The sequence below is a fragment of the Solea solea genome, chromosome 6 (assembly GCF_958295425.1).
Source record: "Solea solea chromosome 6, fSolSol10.1, whole genome shotgun sequence".
NCBI lineage: Eukaryota > Metazoa > Chordata > Actinopteri > Pleuronectiformes > Soleidae > Solea > Solea solea.
This window is the reverse complement of record NC_081139.1, coordinates 12,981,005-13,000,657: the sequence shown is the minus strand read 5'-3', so window position 1 is coordinate 13,000,657 and position 19,653 is coordinate 12,981,005. Positions and strand designations below refer to the sequence as shown.

The 19,653-nt window shown below is 39.1% G+C and overlaps 1 protein-coding gene and 1 long non-coding RNA gene across 2 annotated transcripts; both read left to right on the top strand.

The window, feature by feature from the left end:
* Positions 1-1,834: 1,834 nt before the first annotated feature.
* On the top strand, positions 1,835-13,485 carry tgm8 (transglutaminase 8). The gene is made up of 15 exons (XM_058632789.1): positions 1,835-1,942; positions 5,581-5,748; positions 6,333-6,587; positions 6,681-6,799; positions 7,118-7,246; positions 7,367-7,544; positions 8,178-8,313; positions 9,103-9,212; positions 9,616-9,731; positions 10,060-10,186; positions 10,324-10,493; positions 11,167-11,341; positions 11,427-11,593; positions 11,971-12,104; positions 12,248-13,485. Exons 1-15 carry the CDS (start codon positions 1,918-1,920, stop codon positions 12,393-12,395), a joined length of 2,157 nt encoding a protein of 718 aa, XP_058488772.1. The 5' UTR covers positions 1,835-1,917; the 3' UTR covers positions 12,396-13,485.
* A 1,572-nt stretch (positions 13,486-15,057) lies between these two features.
* Positions 15,058-18,695, top strand: LOC131461197 (uncharacterized). Its single transcript, XR_009240453.1, has 3 exons — positions 15,058-15,296; positions 16,586-16,659; positions 17,108-18,695. It is a non-coding gene; the product is annotated as an uncharacterized LOC131461197 (long non-coding RNA).
* Positions 18,696-19,653: the final 958 nt, after the last annotated feature.

The following is a 19,653-nucleotide window of genomic DNA, read 5'->3' as shown; positions in this document are numbered from 1 at the left end:
GCCTCTGTCCTTAGACTCTCACATCGAGTGAGGAAACTTGAAAAGATGTGAGGCAGGTGTCTCATGATCTAAATGGGGGCGGTGGGAGTCCGAAACTACATGTCCTCCTTTCCGCTTGATGACCTGAGAGACCTAATATATAGCATGGAAACACAGCATAGACAGCAGGGGTCAGAGAAAAGTGGTGGCCAAATAAATTAGTAGGTAGTTTACAGTCGCCAGGATAACCTAGACTACTGGTTGCAATGATCGAGATGTCATGAAGACGGAGATCAGACAAGAAATCCAACCTAAGTGAATCAGCCGAATGCTTATGAATCAGCATTTCATATAAGAAATGCCAAGTTGAAAGAGTGAGTTTTAAGTTTTGATTTTAAGATGGTGAGAAAGTCATATTGTCTTATGTCCGCAGGGACGTTATTCCACAAGAAGAGGCCACAATAAGTAAAAACACTTATGACATGTTGACTTATTAACCCTGGGAAGATACAGGAGCCCTGTGTTTAATGAGCAGACAGCCCAAGGCGAGAAATGAATTTATGAGATCTGATCGGTAAGAGTCAACAGAAGCACCTCAACACCTGATCTCACACGAGCAGAGAGCCAAAGTAGAAAAGACTGTTGTGACATGTTCAAATTACTTTACACCTCCAACTGAACCAATTAAGGGCTTTTGGTGCTTGTATATTACAATGGTCAAATCTCAATGTTACAAATGCATGAATTCGGGTTTGAACATCTGACAAAGACCTCACTGTTTAAATATTGCGAAGCTGAAAAATGATTTCCTTATCTGTCAATCAGCACATAAAAGAAGTGACAAGCTAAACAGCAAGATAACGCAACAGACACGGTGTTAATAAGACACATTTGGCAAAAGATTAGGAATTTAACAAAGAAGGTGATTCATTAATAATCATCCAAATGTGATGTGAATGTTGCCTGTTGGGGGGCTGAGGATTAACCTCCACATGAGAAACTTCAGGAACTGTCAAGGTGAACAAATATAAAGGTTAAAGGGATAGTTTGGCGCTTTTTTAAAGACTGTTGAGCACACGACACTACCTTTTTGGAGAGAGAGTGATGGCAGATCTGGAAAAAAAGTGAGTCTGCTTGGTAAAGTGCTGAAAATATTCAAAATGTAGTGTACAGGTGCCTCCTACTCCTACACTGAGTTCACCGTTGGAACTACACGGTTGAGTAGTTCCAAGTTGGAAACCCTTTGTTGTTCTTATGAGTATAGACAATAAATATACACTCATGTTTATGACTTTTCATGTCAAAAGGACAACTCCTGTTTCTCATTCCAATTCACGACTGTCTCGGTCATGAGGTGAAATGCATCGCTCCGTGTGCAGCGCAGGAACACGAAAACAAAACGTTGTCAAACTGAACAACACAAAGAGAGACTAGTGTGGAGCTGATAGGCTTAGTCAGCAAGAGTTATGCACTGCAGCTTTAGGACAGTGCACACTTTCGCTGAGGTATTGCCACAGGGAGAGCACAGTCGACTGTAGTAGTTACAATATCTCATACTCATACTCATACAATCCCACGCCCTTATGAATATTTACCCGACAACATGTGACTCAACGAAGCATCATGCAGAAACCTGGCTCACACGATTGTTTTTTGACAAAAGTGATGTTGTTTATTTGACGTGATGACGGTGTTAAAATACATTTACACAATTCATATACAGTATATGCTTCAAAGGATTGCAACCGACAGCTCAACACCCACACGTTCACAACCCAGCCTAACAAGATTTTGTCAACATGAATTTGATAAAGGGTGGGGTTGGCAGGTATTTAAAAAAAAAATCCAACTGTGCTGAGTTACCTGTCAGAGGTGCTCAGTACCAGCCACATTGCATTTTACTGAGAGGGACAGAGAGGGGGAAAGAGCGCTGGAAGAATGACGGAAGAAGTTAAAATGTCTTGTGAGTATGCCACTTTGTGTTTTTGCTGTTTGTATTTTTCCCGCAAATTTATTTGTTTGACGTAACTTCATCATCGTGTGTGGGTCTTCGGGACCACTGAGACTCTTCACGCTCTACATTCTGTACGTATCAGTGTGGGAACAGAGTTTGAAGTCAAGCAACATTATCTGTCTCTTCCAAGTCTGCTATTACCAAAGGTGTTGACTTGTTGAAGTAGGTTTTCTGCAACAAAAAAGACGTATGGCTATGCAACTATACTACTACTTTTAACGTTACTCAGAGTAAAAGTTTTTTATATCTACATGCAGCATATAAAACATTCAGGAAGAAATGAAAACCAACCGTTGTGGAGTGTTTCAAAACTATTAATGAGTTATACCATTAAGGCAAATCCATTCAAATAAAGAAGTTTTAATCGAACAGGAAAGTATTTCAACACAAAATCACCAACAATTTTTTTTTAGGAGGTTCCAAAGCCAAAACAACCCATACTGGTGTCACCTTTGATGTACTTATAAGTAAAAATGCTATCAAATAACACATTTCTTGTTTGAGCATTACAAACACATGTTGTTTGAGTTAGACTCAAAGAAAGTTTGCTTATATATAGCTCTTAGTCACATCATTCCAGTCCAAATACCAATGATCACAGAATATGACAGACATAAAAACAACAAAGCTGGTGGTATTTATTTGTTAAGAGAAGATAATCATAAACAGTGGCACCCACAGGGACATCATTGATGCTCACAGATGAAGCCGTCTCTCTTCTCATTATCTTCTGTATCTACTTTGGACAAAAATCAAGTAGAAGTAAAAGTACAGCTTTCAAAAATGACTTAGACGAATGTACCAGTGCACAAAAATACCACTCTGCTGCAGTAATGTGAGTAAATTTAATTTGTTACTTTCCACCTCTGACTGGGGGACCTGCAAATGAGAGTAACTGCACTGTTAACACATAATACATTATAATAATCCCATTATTATACACATTTGCTCTTTATGTACTTTTTCCTATTTGTATATATATGTATATATAAACGGCATTTATGGGCCTACAGTAATTGTTACTGTCCTTTCACACTGCTACTGCCTTCATGTTGCTGCAACGACGAATTTCCTCATCATGGGATTAATTATCTTATTTTATATTAGAGTCTGTGCACACATTCCCTGAAGATCAATAATATAATCATGACATGTCACACCTAACCCTATCTTTCAAAATATTCAATACTTATAAGGAGTCTGTGTCCAAGTTTGATTGTATTATTTCATGTATTTACTTGCTACAGAGGTCTGACATGTGTTCTGGTTGTCATCCAAAGATGCTTAGATAAGACAACTGTGTCCTTAAATGGCCCTTTTCTGTCTTGTCATGTTGACACACATATTTCTTACATAATTGTAGGTTGGTGCCAATTTACATTATGGTGTGTTTATTTATTCTCACCGTCCTCCCACTTCATACCACACCCTGCCTGAGAGTTACAAGCCAACGCGGCGACATTGCTTAGGGGAATTATTGACGGCCACACCCTCAACTAAACTTTCTAAAAATGACCCACAACTTGCTTAGCACCAGGATGGTCTCTGAATGTCATTATTTCCAAGTCCAAATGTATCTGAGGAGAGTTTTCTGGTCAAGAATCATCCAGACGTCAAGTTAAATTACAGTGGGTTAAGATGGGACATTTACTATTTTTTTCATTGTGTGGTAATAAGAACTCCCAACTCACAGCAAGAGGGTTCTTCATTCAGGTTCACATGATGTCCCCGAGTCCACATTCACAAGACAGGCACATTGGGTTTAGGTTAATGGGAAGCTCTATATTGAACTCATTGCCCTGTCTCTCTCTCGTTCCCCTTGAACTGTTGAACCACAATCGTTCTCCTGTCGTGTTCTGACTTGTCTGGTTGACACACATATTTCTTTATTACATAACCTCACATTGGTGCCATTTTGCACAGTGTTTATTTATTCTCACCGTCCTCCCACTCTGCACCAAGCCCTGCCCGAGAGTTTGGCTACGTAACGAGCCAGCACAGTGACTCACTTGCTGAGGCAGTTTGCTTGGGTGCTTTGAGGTCACCTCGCCTTTTTTATCCACGACTTCCTCAGCACCAGAATTGTATCGATTTAGAATACAGCCCTAAAATGGAATGGCGGTTTTTGTACCCGTTGATGGATGTCGTATTACTTTGTTGGCAAAGAAGGATAAAATCTATATTAGTAAACATTTTCAGCTGAAACATTTTGTTCAGCATGTATTTCTTTTGCAAGATAGATGTGCCAATGCCGTGTATAAAACAAACATATCCTCCTCTACAGCAACCACTCCCAAACCACGCCCATTTTAATCGGAAAATCCTCTGAGGCACACCCAAACTTTGAATCATGACTCGGATCAACACATGAGCCTACTATTAATAATTCCCATATATTATTGTTTTCCTGTGATACAAAAATTGAGTGCTAATTAATAATCAGTCCACTTTATTTCAGATGCTGCATATCTTATGTCATTACAGCTGGGCTCCATTGTAACACTCGAAAGGCAAATGAGAGTAACTGCACTGTTAACACATAATACATTATAATAATCACATTATTATACACATTTGATCTTTATGTACTTTTTTCTATTTGTATATATATGTATATGTATATATAAAGGGCATTATGGGCCTAGAGTAATTGTTACTGTCCTTTCACACTGCTACTGCCTTCATGTTGCTGCAACGACGAATATCCTCATCATGGGATTAATTATCTTATCTTATTTTAGAGTCTGTGCACACATTCCCTGAAGATCAATAATATAATCATGACTGTCACACCTAACCCTATCTTTCAAAATATTCAATACTTATAAGGAGTCTGTGTCCAAGTTTGATTGTATTATTTCATGTATTTACTTGCTACAGAGGTCTGACATGTGTTCTGGTTGTCATCCAAAGATGCTTAGATAAGACAACTGTGTCCTTAAATGGCCCTTTTCTGTCTTGTCATGTTGACACACATATTTCTTACATAATTGTAGGTTGGTGCCAATTTACATTATGGTGTGTTTATTTATTCTCACCGTCCTCCCACTTCATACCACACCCTGCCTGAGAGTTACAAGTCAACGCGGCGACATTGCTTAGGGGATTTACTATTTTTTTCATTGTGTGGTAATAAGAACTCCCAACTCACAGCAAGAGGGTTCTTCATTCAGGTTCACATGATGTCCCCAAGTCTTTCTGCTTTACTGTCTTTCTGTTGTGAAGGTTTCGCTTCACAACAAAAGTGCGCAATTATCCATCAACATAAATAACAATTTACGGATTAAAATGAACACATTAACATTGAGTGCAAATACTATAATCTCAAACCAATCCCAGTTGACACTGGATGAGATTAATGAGGACACACCTGGATTGATTGCTCACCCTTTCACAGTGTCGAAATACATTTCTAAGTAACGTTTGGCAAGTTGAAATTGTATCTGACTTAAAGGTATTGTAATAAATGAACAATGGGAACAGTCATCAATCATTTATGTCAATGTATTTGTTGATTGGAAACATTGCCCAAGCTTGATGTCTCTCTTCTTCGAGAGATTTACTATGCTTCATTTTTTTCCTCACAGTTTTTAAGAGCGTGGCGCTCAAGATCGAGAGCAACAACACTGAACACCACACCAATGAAATCACAAACAAGGAGCTGATCGTGAGACGAGGCCAACCCTTCACTGTGGTCCTTAAACTGACAGAAGCCTTCAACGACCGTCACCCGCTCACAGTTGTTGCAATGACTGGTCAGTCATCAAAAGTTATGTGATTTAGTAAAACAATAACTGCCAGCTCTTTTGGCTACAGGGGTACTAATGTCCCTTTTTTGGTTAGCTACTGTTCATTCAAATGATGTGTGTACTTGTACTGAAATAATCTGTTGTTAACTTGAATTTCCTGGAAATATCAACAGTAGAGAGACAATTATCAAAAGTAAACAGAGGGTGAAGGTGACCGTTGCCAACATATGGTACTAAAATTAAGCACATTAAAGGAATAATGTATAATGAATAATGAATAGGGGTAGTATTTTTGAAAAAATTGTGCTTCCCAACCTCAGTTTCCCCTGAGTGGAGAAATATCTTCATTCTTTTTTTTGTTACGTGCCCACCAGTGACACTTGGTCCGGGGCTTGAAACTGCTATGCTAATTCCACACTTTTTAGACCCACTACAGTGTTCAGTGTGTACATCTTTGCTAACAGTTATGCTAACAGGACCAAGTGTAATAAATAACAAAGTGAAGTACAGACATGTGAATTTTGTACTTAAGTAGTAGAAGTATCGGCGTATTTACCCATGAGTGCTTGGCTCCCTCCTCCTGTCTCCAGGTTTTCAGCCGTCTGAAGAACGTGGGACAATTTCGTTCTTTGGTATCCCAGACAATGTGCCGCGTTCACCATCAGCAAAGGCGGTGTGGAAGATGCAGCTTAAAAAGGAGTCCACCCCAAAAAAGGGCATCTTGCATCTGGCCATTACTCCAGCAGCTGACACTCCCATAGGAGATTTTATACTGACCATAAAATACAAGGACGAAGAAACATTGCTGGCGATGAACACGGTGCTTTTTAACCCCTGGTGTGCTGGTAGGTTTATCATCGTTCTTAAAAAGTTTAATTAAGTAAATAAACAGTTCTATACCATTCACCTGCATCTGTATTATCCCCCTGTCTTTGAAGAGGACTCAGTGTTTCTCCCTCTTGAGGAGGAAAGAGAGGAGTATGTCATGAACGAACAGGGGATCGTCTACAGAGGAAGTGCAATGTACCACTCTCCGCTTTCCTGGGACTTTGGACAGGTATGCCTGGACAAGACCTGCTGAACTTAACTTTTGTTGTATTATCCACAGATAAAGGCCACACAGTGACTATCAGTGACACTGATTCTTAAAGTCACTTAAATGTAGAGTTGTTCCTCTTCACACATTATACACTGTATGTTAGAAAGTAGTGGCTGAAAACATGTGAGGAAAACTGTGGAATAAAGAATTATGGAGTAAAAAATCTTTGAATCGTTAACCTCCATGACACACGGGAGCCACAACTCCTCCTCAAACGCTGTCACGATGTATATCGACGGTTTGTCTGTTTGCTAAAAGAGCAATGTTTCTGATCAGTTTGAAGATGACATGGTGCGGATTTGTATGAAGATTTTGGACCTCAGCGTCAAACACATTGAAGACCCAGCTGCCGATCGTGGCAATCGTTGTGATCCTATCTACGTCAGTCGTGTGGTCAGCGCCATGGTAATTGTTTTTTAATTATAGCAGAAATTTGAAAGTGCTCATGAATGTGCTATCAGTATATTTGTCTTATTTGTGTGACATAATGAAAAGCAAAGGAATTAAAAACGTGTGTATTTCCAGATTAACTCTGTAGATGATAAGGGCGTCCTGGAAGGAAACTGGGGTTCTTCATTTGTGGGCGGTTTCTCACCCTCTCACTGGAATGGCAGCCATGCCATCCTTAAGGGATGGTTAAATAGGAACTGCCACCCAGTCAAGTACGGCCAGTGCTGGGTGTTTGCTGCAGTAATGTGTTCAGGTAATTGCATCACTTAAGTGAGATCAGCAGACATTGGATTTAACTTGTATACCTCTAATCCACACCAGTGACAACTGTGGCTGTGAGAAATTGCTTTCTGGTTGTCCATCCATCTGTCCCCATTCTTGTGAACATATTTTTCTGTAGCCACTAACCATTATGCTGAGATGGCTAATGGTAATCAAAACACTGTTCCAAAATACACTATATGGACAAAGGTATTCGGACACCTGACCCTTACCCCAACGTCGACTGTAATGATGTATTCAAATACACATACAGTACTTTAATATGGAGTTGGTCTGTAACAGCCTCCAACATATTGGAGTGTTTCTATGGGACTTTGTGTCCATTCATTCTGTAGAGCATTGATGAGGTCAGGCACTGATGTTGAACGAAAAGGCCTGGCTCACAATCTCTGTTCCAGTTAATCCCAATGGGGCTCTGTGTGGGCCCGTCAAGTTCTTCCACACCAAACTTTATAGTTCTTAATTTGTGCTTTGGGGCACAATCGTGTTGGAATAGAAACAAAGCAATTGTATTGATGTCTGCTTGCTCTTGCTTATTGCTGTAAGAAACTGCCAAATGGTCTGTCCATACTGCAATGACTCCAAACTTGCTGTTCTGTTACAGTGATGCGTCTTCTGGGCATCCCCTGCCGCGTTGTCACCAACTTCGAGTCGGCCCATGACACCAACAAGAACCTGATCATCGACACATACCACGCCGACTATGGTGTTGCAGAGAAAGATTCCCCTGACAGTGTTTGGTGAGACCATACGACATCAGTTATACACACACTGCTTCCAGTTTCCTTTGATCTCTCATGTGCCCAGGTCACATCTCATCGGCTCAGTGAGGCCTGAAAAAACATTGCATTGTAAACATGTTTTTTTACATTTATTTCTGCTGAGAATCAGGCCTCAGGTAAAAGTCATTTGGCATTGCCTAAAACATCTTGGTCTTGCACAGATGCATTTATCATGTGAGCAGTGGCAGGCTGTTGATTTGGTTGCTCAGTTTGGTGTGTCACGGCTTGCGTTACAGACCAGTGCCATATTACAAAGGCAAGTAAATCACTTTAATCTTTATGCCAGATTACAGAGGCCATTTATCATCTCAGAGCTTCATAACCACAGCTTTTTCAAACGTTAATTATTTTGCCAGGACGATGCCAAGGTATTTATTAGTTAGGTGTGGTGACTCGTGAGAAAGATCGACTTTAAGAAAGACTATCATCCAATCCAATCCAACTTTATTTGGATTGGATAGTGTAAGCACTTTAAACAAACCGCAGTGGACCAAAGTGCTGTACAGAATAAATAAAATACATCATAAGTAAAAGGTTCAAAATGAGATAAAACAACTTAAAATAACTTAAAAATCATAAAAAACACAAGAAATAGCAGCCATACAATAAAAACCAATAAAATCAATTCAAATTAAAATGGTTGTCCATTTTGGAGGACAGCTTTAGTGTTGATCAATTTCTCATCTTCAATGGTGCGTTTGAGTGTCTTGACTTGCTACGCACCCTAAATGCTCTGTTGTGTTTCAGGAATTTCCATGTGTGGGTGGAGGGGTGGATGAAACGTCCAGACCTGGCAGAAGATGGGAAATATGATGGCTGGCAAGTTGTGGATCCAACACCACAGGAGGCGAGCGACGGTAAACACTCTGTTGTCTCTTTTCTTTTCACTTTAACACATTCTCCTCCTTATTCTGAGGACCTTGTTTCTGCTCCTAAATGCTGACCTCAATCTGCACTACGTATATTGGAATGTTTCCACTCCACACCTATAGCAATGCAGCCCAGTGACATTGTTTTGCCTCCTTTGATATTACTGCAATTCGGATTACTTGTGAGCTTTCTGTATGGGGTTTGCATCTCCCTGTGTGAGCATGGGTTTTCTCTGGGTACTCCAGTTTCCTCTGTCAGACCAAAAATCATCATCGCCATTTTCAGTTTCACTTTTTTTTTTATTGTCATTTTACAACCGAAATTGCACAACAGATTTGCGAGGTCCGACGGGTGGGTTGATCAGATCATTTGTTTATCCTTTTTGTGTAGGCTTGTACTGCTGTGGTCCAGCCTCAGTGAAGGCCATCCGGAAAGGATTCGTTGACCTTAAATATGATGCCCCGTTTGTCTACGCTGAAGTTAATGCAGACTGTATTGACTGGCTGGTCAGTGAGCAGATAACCACATCAATATGACACTTAAATATGGGTGTAATAATAACAAAACCTCCATACAAATGTCCCATGTGTGTCACTATACAAGACAACAGATTACTTTGTCATGACAGAACTTGTTTTTCATTCCATAATAATCACTACAAACTATTCCATTCCATGTTTGTATTTTAATATTACATGTGTTGTCATGGGGCTATTTAAGTTGGCAGTGAAAGAACTTTTTAAGAGGATTTTAGTAGTGTTAGTAGGACCACTTTAGGATGACATTTAGTCATGAATGAAAATATATTCCAAGTTAATCTGATTTTTTTTTTAGGTCAAAGCTGACGGATCAAAAAAAAATATCTTCTCTGATACCAAAAGAGTCGGCGCTGCCATGGTCACCAAGTGTGTCGGCAGCGACAAGAAGAAATACATCACAAAGAGATACAAGTTCAAAGAGGGTGAGTTCACTTCAGGTGTTCATACTGTACAGGTGCAGGTATGAGAACTGCTGCTGTATAAGGTCAGAGATATTTACACAGACATTAACAAAGTCAGAGATTTTAATAAAGGTGACTAAGCGAATCTGTGCTCATAGGATCAAAGAAGGAGAGAGCTGCCTTCAAGTACGCCGTCCTCGAGTTAGAGGAGGGTGACGAGGTTGAGGAGGACAGTGAGGAAGATGAGGAAGATACCTCTGGAGGTACAAATGAAGAAACCCCAGATGTCATTATTCCACCATCCCCAATGACCATGCGATTTGAAGAGGTACATCACAGAAGCTTGAATATGTTTGATCTCCCTTTTTTATTTGACTGTAATAAATGTCATTTCCTTTTTCTTCATCCAGGGTAATTTTGGGTTGCTTTAGGTGTATTTGTTTTTTTTTTGTTTTTATTGTGACGTGGCCAGATTTTCACCCTTCATATTTCTACAGATGCAAAATAATGATAATGGTCTGGCAGCACCCCCCTTCCTGCACTAATGCTGGATGGTACTACCTGTCAATCACACAGTGTCCATACCCCAGTACATGCTGTGTTTTACTTTTTATTTAGCTCTAAATTGGACCAAAATGTTCTGTTGTCTTTTACTCAGTAGCATTTTGGAGTAACCAAGACAAATACTGGTCTTCTGATTCTGAATTTACCAAATGGACAACATGCTGTATTGATGAAGACCTGAAATTCGTGACCGAGACATACAATCATCAGGAAAATGTTAACTGTGGTGTGAATGTGGATCATTTTGTCATCATCTTGTCTCCTTCCCAATTGAGATTTTGTCCTTGATTTGATTTGTCCTTGATCATCTCAAGTTTCCATGGGCTGTTTATAGTGCTGGTCTGGATCACACATAATTTGAATGGCTGACATTCTTGTAAGTGGGATAGGTCAGTGAAAGACTTAACATACAGTCAATTTCCTTCCACATCTCTCAGGTAGCCAAGCCGAAGAATGGTGAGGACGTGAACCTGAGTTTGGTGCTCCACAGCGAGAGCAGTGTTGCCAGGCCACTGTCGATCGCAATCAGTGTTCAGGTCATGAGACACAACGGTACACCAGCTGTGAACCTCCAGAAGGACGTAAAGGAAGTGACACTGCAGCCTGGGAAAGGTAACTCTTCTTTTGCATACTCGGGGTTACAAGTCTAAAAACGTAATGTAAAATAGCTTTAAATCTCTTCCTATGTCTCTTCTAGAACTCACCATTCCTATCCTGATTCCGTTCTTGACCTACCACAAACCGATGTTGGAGGGTGAAAGCATGAAGGTTTCAGCTATGGTCACAGACCTGAAAGAGCCAGACAATGTTTACCTGGCTGAATACGACATTGTCCTGATCGAACCTTCCATCACCATCCAAGTGGTAAAAAAAACAAACTGTTTATATCCTGACATATCACTAACAGTGATGTCGCCTGAGGCAGAATTATCAATGGCAGGTCAATGGGTTAGTGGTGGTGTGTAACCAAGCCAGATGTCTGCCAAGCAGCAAAGTTGGAGACCAGTTCGACACCAGGCTGAAACCAAATGTTGAGGATTCGTTGCACATTGTTGCAGTCTTGTGAGGACTTTCTGGCGTGTTTTATAGAATTTACAAGGCTATGAGAGAAAACCATGAGCTTTCCCTAAGCCTAACCAGGTGCTGGTTGTGCCTAAGCTTTATTTTGGCAATTTTTCTTGGGTATTTGTGTAGTGTTGTTTAGGTGGCTGAGTGTATGTGTTATGATGTTTGTGTTCCAGGGTTCCGGTGAGGGCAAATTGCACAAAACTGTAAAAGTGGACGTCCTTTTCAAGAACCCTGTAAACGAGAGACTGACGGACTGCACACTGACTCTGTCAGGGAGTGGACTATTAAGAGACGAGTCTATAAGCAAGTAAGTGTTTGTGTCACATGACACTCGGGTATGTGCTTTTCGCAATAAACATTCATGTAACAAAGTGTTTATTCTAAAACTATTAATCAACTCGACGCAAACAGTATCACTGTCTTTAACCTTAATCGTCATGATACTTACAGGCTTCCAGACCTTCCTCCTAAATGCCAGTTTCGTATCGGAGTCACCTTCATTCCCTACAGGAAGGGAAAGAAGACTCTCCTGGTCGACTTGGACTGCAAGACCTTCAGAGACATCAAGGGCACCTGCACTGTCAACGTCACTGACTAGACATCAGTGTCGCTGAGCAACAATCTGAAACAAAACATCAATTGCATAGCTTTCTTTCTTTAATGCTCACATTTGAAACAATTTAGTTTACGTTGGGGATACATGCATGCAAAATCTCATGATTCAGCTTTTATTCTTGGGCTCACGATTTGTTTTTTTTTTTAATCCAAAACATGATCAAATGGCTACCATCATTGAATTAGTTTCTCTGTGCCTCTTTGCTAGAGTGGTCCCTGATGGCACCACAACACTGCCACTCCATCTACAGCTTTGATGACTTTAACATGCCAAGACATTACAGGAATTATGAATTGATCCTTTGGAATTTAAGATTCATTTATGACTCCGTGAAAATACATGTGAATCCAAATAATGTGAATCGCTTTTTTAGTTTAGTTCAGTGTTGAGTTTTGAAACGCACCTGCATATGGTTTGACGACTTCAGAAACCTTACAACTTGTGCATGCATATGAACTCGTACGTGGTGCATACAACATGACATGTGTTCATAAAAAGTCTGAGTTTGAACCCATGTTTTCATACATGAATTAAATGAAAACAACCCTGTCATACTCTTCACTGATCTCACCCCAGCTTCTCAGAACACAGCGAGCTCTGCTGGACACACAGTGTAGTGCAGTTGCAGTCAGAATTTGAACTGATCTCCATTCTCCAAAATAGAAACCAAAATCGCTAGTGCTCTATCTCTCTTGTGGTGCATTTAGGGCTGTGGAAAATGTGAGCTCTTCTCACAGCTTTTTGGTGGTAAATGGTAGTTTCTAACGAGATTGACTTCATTGTTCAACTGATCTGTTTTTATTCATTTTTAACATTTTATTTTATGTTGCTGGGGGTTTTCTTTTTTAACTCATCACTCTGAATTTGATGTGGGTCTTTCCCCTTTGAAAAACCTCTTTAATTCTGTTGTATTGAGTACTACCAGGGATGGTATTAGAAATTAGAAACTACAGGGATGTGAATGATGACCAGGTCTCTATGATTCTGTGTCTCTATGAAATGAGTGTGAATGTAATCGTCATAAAATGCCAAAAAAATAAATAAAACTGGTGACAGCTGCATTTAAACTACAGTGAACAGTCATTTGTTTGTTTTTCTTTTTCACTCACACTGACTCACATGTTAGTGTTGAGCAGAGGATATTGCAATGTCTGCTGTGTCACAGTTTTGTAGCCATATCCTATCCTATTTGGAAAAAACAAAAAGTCATCATAACACTTTATACCAGAGGTTAATATAATGTCATAATTGAAACATGGCACACAACCTCAATAAACACAGTGCATATATTGATGTTTTTTTTAATATTACAAATATTGCCATTACTATTGAGACATTTTATTGTATCTTGAAAAGTCATTTAAAATGGATAGGTTGAGATTATTGACATATGTGTGCATTTCTAAACCCATGTGTGTGTGTGTGTGTGGGGGGGGGGGGGTGGGGTTACATACAAATTTGGCCTGCTTCTCCAAGACCATGTCCATTCTCTGCTTGCCGAAGTGAAGAAAGTTCATGATTGCGCTGAGAACAGTGACAGTCTTCTGTTTCTCTGGAAGAGAACAGAAGGGCTGTGATTATCAAAGAACTGGTTACAAGTAAATGTTAATTAGTATTAGCATTATTATTAGTATTTTAACAATATGAAAAAAATAGACATTTATTTACGTGGGGCTAGAAGGTCATTGAGTGAGAAATCCTAACCCGAAATAGCAGACAAGGTGGCAAAAGCAGCAACAGGACATAATAATATAGATTTAGCAATAAAATTAAGCAAAACAGAAATGAACAGCATCATTAAACATAAACTAAAGGAGAGATGGCAAAAACAATGGGAGGAGGAGAGGACAGGAAGATGGTTTTACAGTATCCAAAGAAAAGTGGGAGCAGCTAGGCACAGAGAAAGAAGCAGGAAAGAGGAAAATATAATATCGAGGATCAGATTTGGCCAAACAGGATTGAACAACACATTATTTCTCATCAATAAACACAATACAGACAGAGGTGATCACTGTGGCCAGGAGGAATCCATTCATCATGTTATAACACAATGTCAGAAATACCAAAGGGAGAGAGAAGTAATGATTAAAAAGTTGAGAGACATTGATGAGGAATTGGAGTTGGTAGATGTATTGCGGAAGAACCGGAGTGAGTGTTACAAGATATTACTTCAGTTTTTCTTAAAACCACAAAGTTGATTGGGAGGATATAGGATGTGTGTGTGTGTATGAATAGGTGTATGTATATGTATGCATAGGTTGTTGTTTTTTGTATTTTTTAGTGTTTTAGTTTTTATGTATATGTACGTATGTATATATATATATATATATATATATATATATATATATATATGTATATGTACGTATGTATATATATATATATATATATATATATATATATATATATATATATATATATATATGTTTTATCTTTTTACTTTTAAGTAGTAGTTCAGTTAGATCAACATTTCGATCCACACTCCATACCAGATGGTGGCGGTAATGCACCAAATCGTTGTTCGTCTTCACGCAGGTGTTTTTCAATCAGCTGATGACCGCTGATTGCTTCCTCCTCCTCTTCTTATATAATCTTCTTCCAGCCAGCATTTCCGTGATGTTACTTTGAAGAGAAGCTGCACGAGCTGTGGAACGAAAAAAGTGGGGGAGGAGGGAACTTGTGGCGGTAATGCACCAAACGTCCTAAAACCTCAGAAATTAAAGAGGGAACTTTAAAAAAAGAAGAGGAAAAAAAAAAAGAAAACCACCGCGGCGTGACGTCACACGCCGAAAATGTGGTCGTGCATCAGCTCCTGTATAAAGATGCAGCAAGGCGCTCCAAGATGGCGTGTTCGACCTGGTCCAGATTGATGGCCTCTCCAGAATGGTGAGTAACTTTTGTCAAGTTATCTTGATAGTAGTGGTGGGCAACTGAAGCCTGATGAAGCACTGAGGCTTTCCTAACAACGCTTCAGTGACACTGACATCTGGTGGACAACTGACGCCATAACAACCTCCCAAGAGCACGACTGAAGCACTGACACTGTTTTAATCCCATGTCAGCAATAAAAGTTTAGAAAAGACTGCGTGGTCATTCAAGTGTTTTGTTCATTCATACGTGCCCATACTGTAAAACATCCCAGATTAAGCCAAAGAATAAATCTAAATGATATGAAAGGTTAAATGTTGGTTATGGGTTTAATTAAATTATTACAGTTTAATTTATTTAACTGTAATAGTATATACTTTTTGTGTTAAGTGTTTTACTCCAGTGTCCAGATAATAGTTTGTCATTGGAGGACTTGTATGGTTGAGGAGTAATGTTTATTCACAGAAGTAGACAGGCTATTTGTATTCATAGGTTTTTATTTATTTAGAATAGTATTTTTTCCACTGTGGCAGGCTACAAGTAATTGTACATTTGAGACCCATTTAAAAATGAAAAATCTAATTCAACAATGGAAACATAGAATGTCGGCAATGAACTGCATTATACCTTATTTGGTGGTATAAGATCAAAAATGATCCCAAACTTTTGAACGCCGCTTAGTAGTTTTACTCGCCATAACAATCACTCTCCAAATCTCCAGATCTCCTCTCACTCTCCAAATCTCCTCACAACCCCATTTTGAGCAGTAATGATGCGTGTTTATAGCTTGTATGGTGCCAAACCACTCAAATCTGCCGTTTTGTCTGGTTAAAGCAGTTAAATCATTGGTTTAAATGGGGCTGCAACTAATTTCTATTTTTATTAACCTGTGATTTATTTTCATGTTTGGTCCATAAAATGTTAAATGTGGTTCACTGTTTCTAAATTCTTAAATTATTTGGTTTCAATGATTGCTTAAATAGAGCAAAGAAATGAGGAAATATTCACATTTAACAAAAAATAAATAAATAAATAAATCTGAAACTCTTTTAGTTTTTTTAGAAACTCAATTAAACCAATCCATTATCAAAATAAACAAAACAAGACTAAAAACAAGTTAAAATGGCTGCTGTGGTATGTTAACTCACTGTTCCACTCATGGTCATTACTATTAAGTTTTTCAATGGAAAGACTTATTTGTTTTTTTATGATAAATGTTTAAAAACAGATTCAGGGTTGTACATGTCTTTTATAATTCTAAACTGTTAATATAGTCATTAAAATACAATTTTTTTTTTTTTTTAAAGGAACAACCTGCTCCCTGCTCACGTAGACCTGGTCGGACCTGCCATCTACAAAAGCCTGAGGCTGTCAAAAAAAGGTGAGTGAAACCTTTGGAGATAATTTACTTCATCATTCAAAATGTTATGGCTAATTTTCATAATGTATTTAACTATATATATATATATCTATATAATATATCACATTAATTAAATCACACATGTATAATATAAGTTGTTTGTGTTTTAAAGAGTGGCTTTATGAGGTACTGACATTTCTGTACTTAAATCTTAATCAACTTTATTCTACATCACTTGTGATTATGTTAATTTCTTTGTTTTCACTGTTAGAATAGAATTTGGCAGCAATGTTTTCACTGAAAGTGAGTCTTTATATCTCAGGCTGGGTGAACCATGTCTGTACCTCATACAAACACATTGTAGAACACCTTACCTAGTTATTTTACACCTGTAACAATATGAACTTGAACATTGTCAAGGCTGGAGACTGGACTCAAACATTTTTTTGTCTTTTCATTTCCCCCCCAGATTGATCTTCATGAAGATCGTCAAATAGTAGGTGTCATGATTTAATTCTGGGTGGCCGCCGTGTCCCCACTCTTTCTTGGCCGCTGTGCCTACATCTCTCTGCATTGTCCAACATGGCCACGTTCTTTCTATTCTCCTGCTTTCCATCTGTCAAATAGCTGAGGGTTGTACATGGAGCATTTGCCACAGGTTGGTTATGTATGTTCCTGTCCACCTTATTGGGTAGTCTGAAATCTGGTCCTTGTTGGTTATATTTTTGTGGAACTGCAGAGCGAGTGACTTGAAAGAATGAGGTGACCGATGGAGTGTTTGAAATTCTCTCTCTGAAAGAATGGATTGTGTGTGACTGAGATGCCTGGATTGAATAGTTAAGATGGTCCGAGAATATGATTATGTTCAGCAGTTTACATTAAAGTAGATATGGTGTCTTGAAGGGCATAGATGCTTGATAAGTTATAATGCACTAACATTTCCTTTTTAGGTCTGTCTACAAAGGGTGAGTCCATATTTTTTTTATTCCTTCTCTGGGGGCTACTGTCTTGGCCTCCATGTGTGGTAGGGTTTGCAGAGTAGGGGAATAAACAAAAGAAAACTTGTGTGTTGTGTTTCTTTGAAAGTGAAGGTACTTAGGTGTTGGCAACTGACTTGCTAGTCTAGCTGCCCACAGCTAATCACACTGACAATTTACATGCAAAGGTAAGAACACGCCTCTCTATGGAGGCGTTTTCTTGCCTTGCCACTGTGACCTTAACCACTTTTTCTTTCCAACTGTTACGCAGGCCGCGGGCCATCGCTCTTCCGGCCGCCGTGTCGATCTGTCCTGGGCCTCGTGCCTTTCCTCACTTCTAAAAGGAAAAAAAAAAAATCAACTTGAACTGTTTTCTTTAGCAATAAAATATTGTGATGTTGGAGGACCAGATCTTAAATGAGGTTTAAATGGATGTTGGTGTACAGTTAAAATTAGATGGTATGGATAAAATTAATGTTGTGCCTTGTAGACTCTGTCACAAGGCTTAGACTTCTTGGCCGCTGTGCCTTTTTTTTTTTCTCTTTTCTATCGTGGCCATTAATCTACCGTTAGCCCTAGAACGTTAAAATAGATCCTGGTGATCTACAAACACAGTACCTGGCTTTGGATGGCAGCTGTGCCATTGCCTTTGTATTGCCAAACGTCCTTTAATGCAAGTAGGCCACGATCGCTAACTGTGCCCGTGCCTTCATGGCCTACTTGTGTCATTGTGCGTCTGGCCTTGCGCGTATAGTCATTTACATAGACCAACATGGGTGCCTTCCGCGTCCATGCACAGTAAGTGAACTAACCTGTACTTTTCTTCTAGCATCAGTCAAGAGGAGCACCGACATCACTGCATGTCCATCTTAATTAGATTGCGTTTTAGTTGCGGTTAAATTTCAAATGTTAAGTGCAGTTTTTCTTACTTGCTTGGCCGCTGTGCCATTACTATACCTGCTCTGACTTGAATCTTGATTCTTCATGGCCACTGTGTCATGACTGTACTTGGTCTTGGTGTTCATGCCAGTCTATAATTTCTGATCTGTTTTTCCTACTAAGTTTTCGTGTGTGTGTGTGTGTGTGTGTGTGTCCGCGCTGACTGAGTTGGACTGACCTTTGGACCAAGACTAACACGCCAATTGACTTTACTGAAAATTTACTAGACAACAAGAAAATGCAAATTCTTTCAAAAACAGGTACATTTTTTACCTTTCAGGTAAGTATTAAAGGCCTTTGCCACATGATCTTTGTGGGTAAATCATGTCCACTCAATTCATAAAGTTAATTTGCATCTAAACATTTACAATGCCTGACACAATGGCATTACAATAATAATTTTTTTATTTTATTTTGCATTACTGAATGCAAAGGCCTTTATTTACACACTGACGCATGCCAAGACTGCCGTCATGTCATGTGTCACTGTCTCTCTCTCTCTCTCACTGGTCTGTCTCTCTCTCTCGCTGGTCTGTCTGTCCTGTCTGTCTTTCTGTCTCATGTGTCTTTCTGTCTCGTGTGTCTGGTCTCTGTCTGTCCTGTGTCGGATTTAGTCACTTTTTTAGTCTTAAATGATGATTTTAAAGTTGATTTGTCTTGAGGTGTCTGATTTCTGCAGGAAGTTGTGGTACCTTATTTTGAAATGGCTTTAATTTAAAAATTTAATTTTGGTCTTGAATCTCAGTTATCATAGTTGCAACTTGGACTGTTGACAAACGTGGAAGCTGATGAATCATGTAGTAAATGCATCCAAGTTTACTGTAGCTTGTCTAAAGTTCTTTGCTGTAAAAATGTAGTAATTGATTATGATGAGCTATACCAGGTCTTCCTTCTCAACTGGTAATTGCTTTGATAAGATAACTGGTTCCTGATTTGATTATTAACCTAAACGTTTGATTTATAAGCAAGTGTAGTCACATTAGATTGTAGGTGTTATTCAGCCCATGGATAATGTTATGATATACTTTAAATCTGGCATTTGTTGGCACACGTTTAATATCCATTCAAGTCTTAAACTTTACGCACTGCCATCAGCCTT

Excerpts from the sequence above, each read along its gene's own strand:
- tgm8 (XM_058632789.1), top strand. The coding sequence starts at position 1,918 with ATGACGGAAGAAGTTAAAATGTCTT. Across the intron at positions 11,342-11,426 it reads GACACTGCAGCCTGGGAAAG|AACTCACCATTCCTATCCTG; the intron begins GTAACTCTTCTT and ends TGTCTCTTCTAG. Across the intron at positions 11,594-11,970 it reads CTTCCATCACCATCCAAGTG|GGTTCCGGTGAGGGCAAATT; the intron begins GTAAAAAAAACA and ends TTTGTGTTCCAG.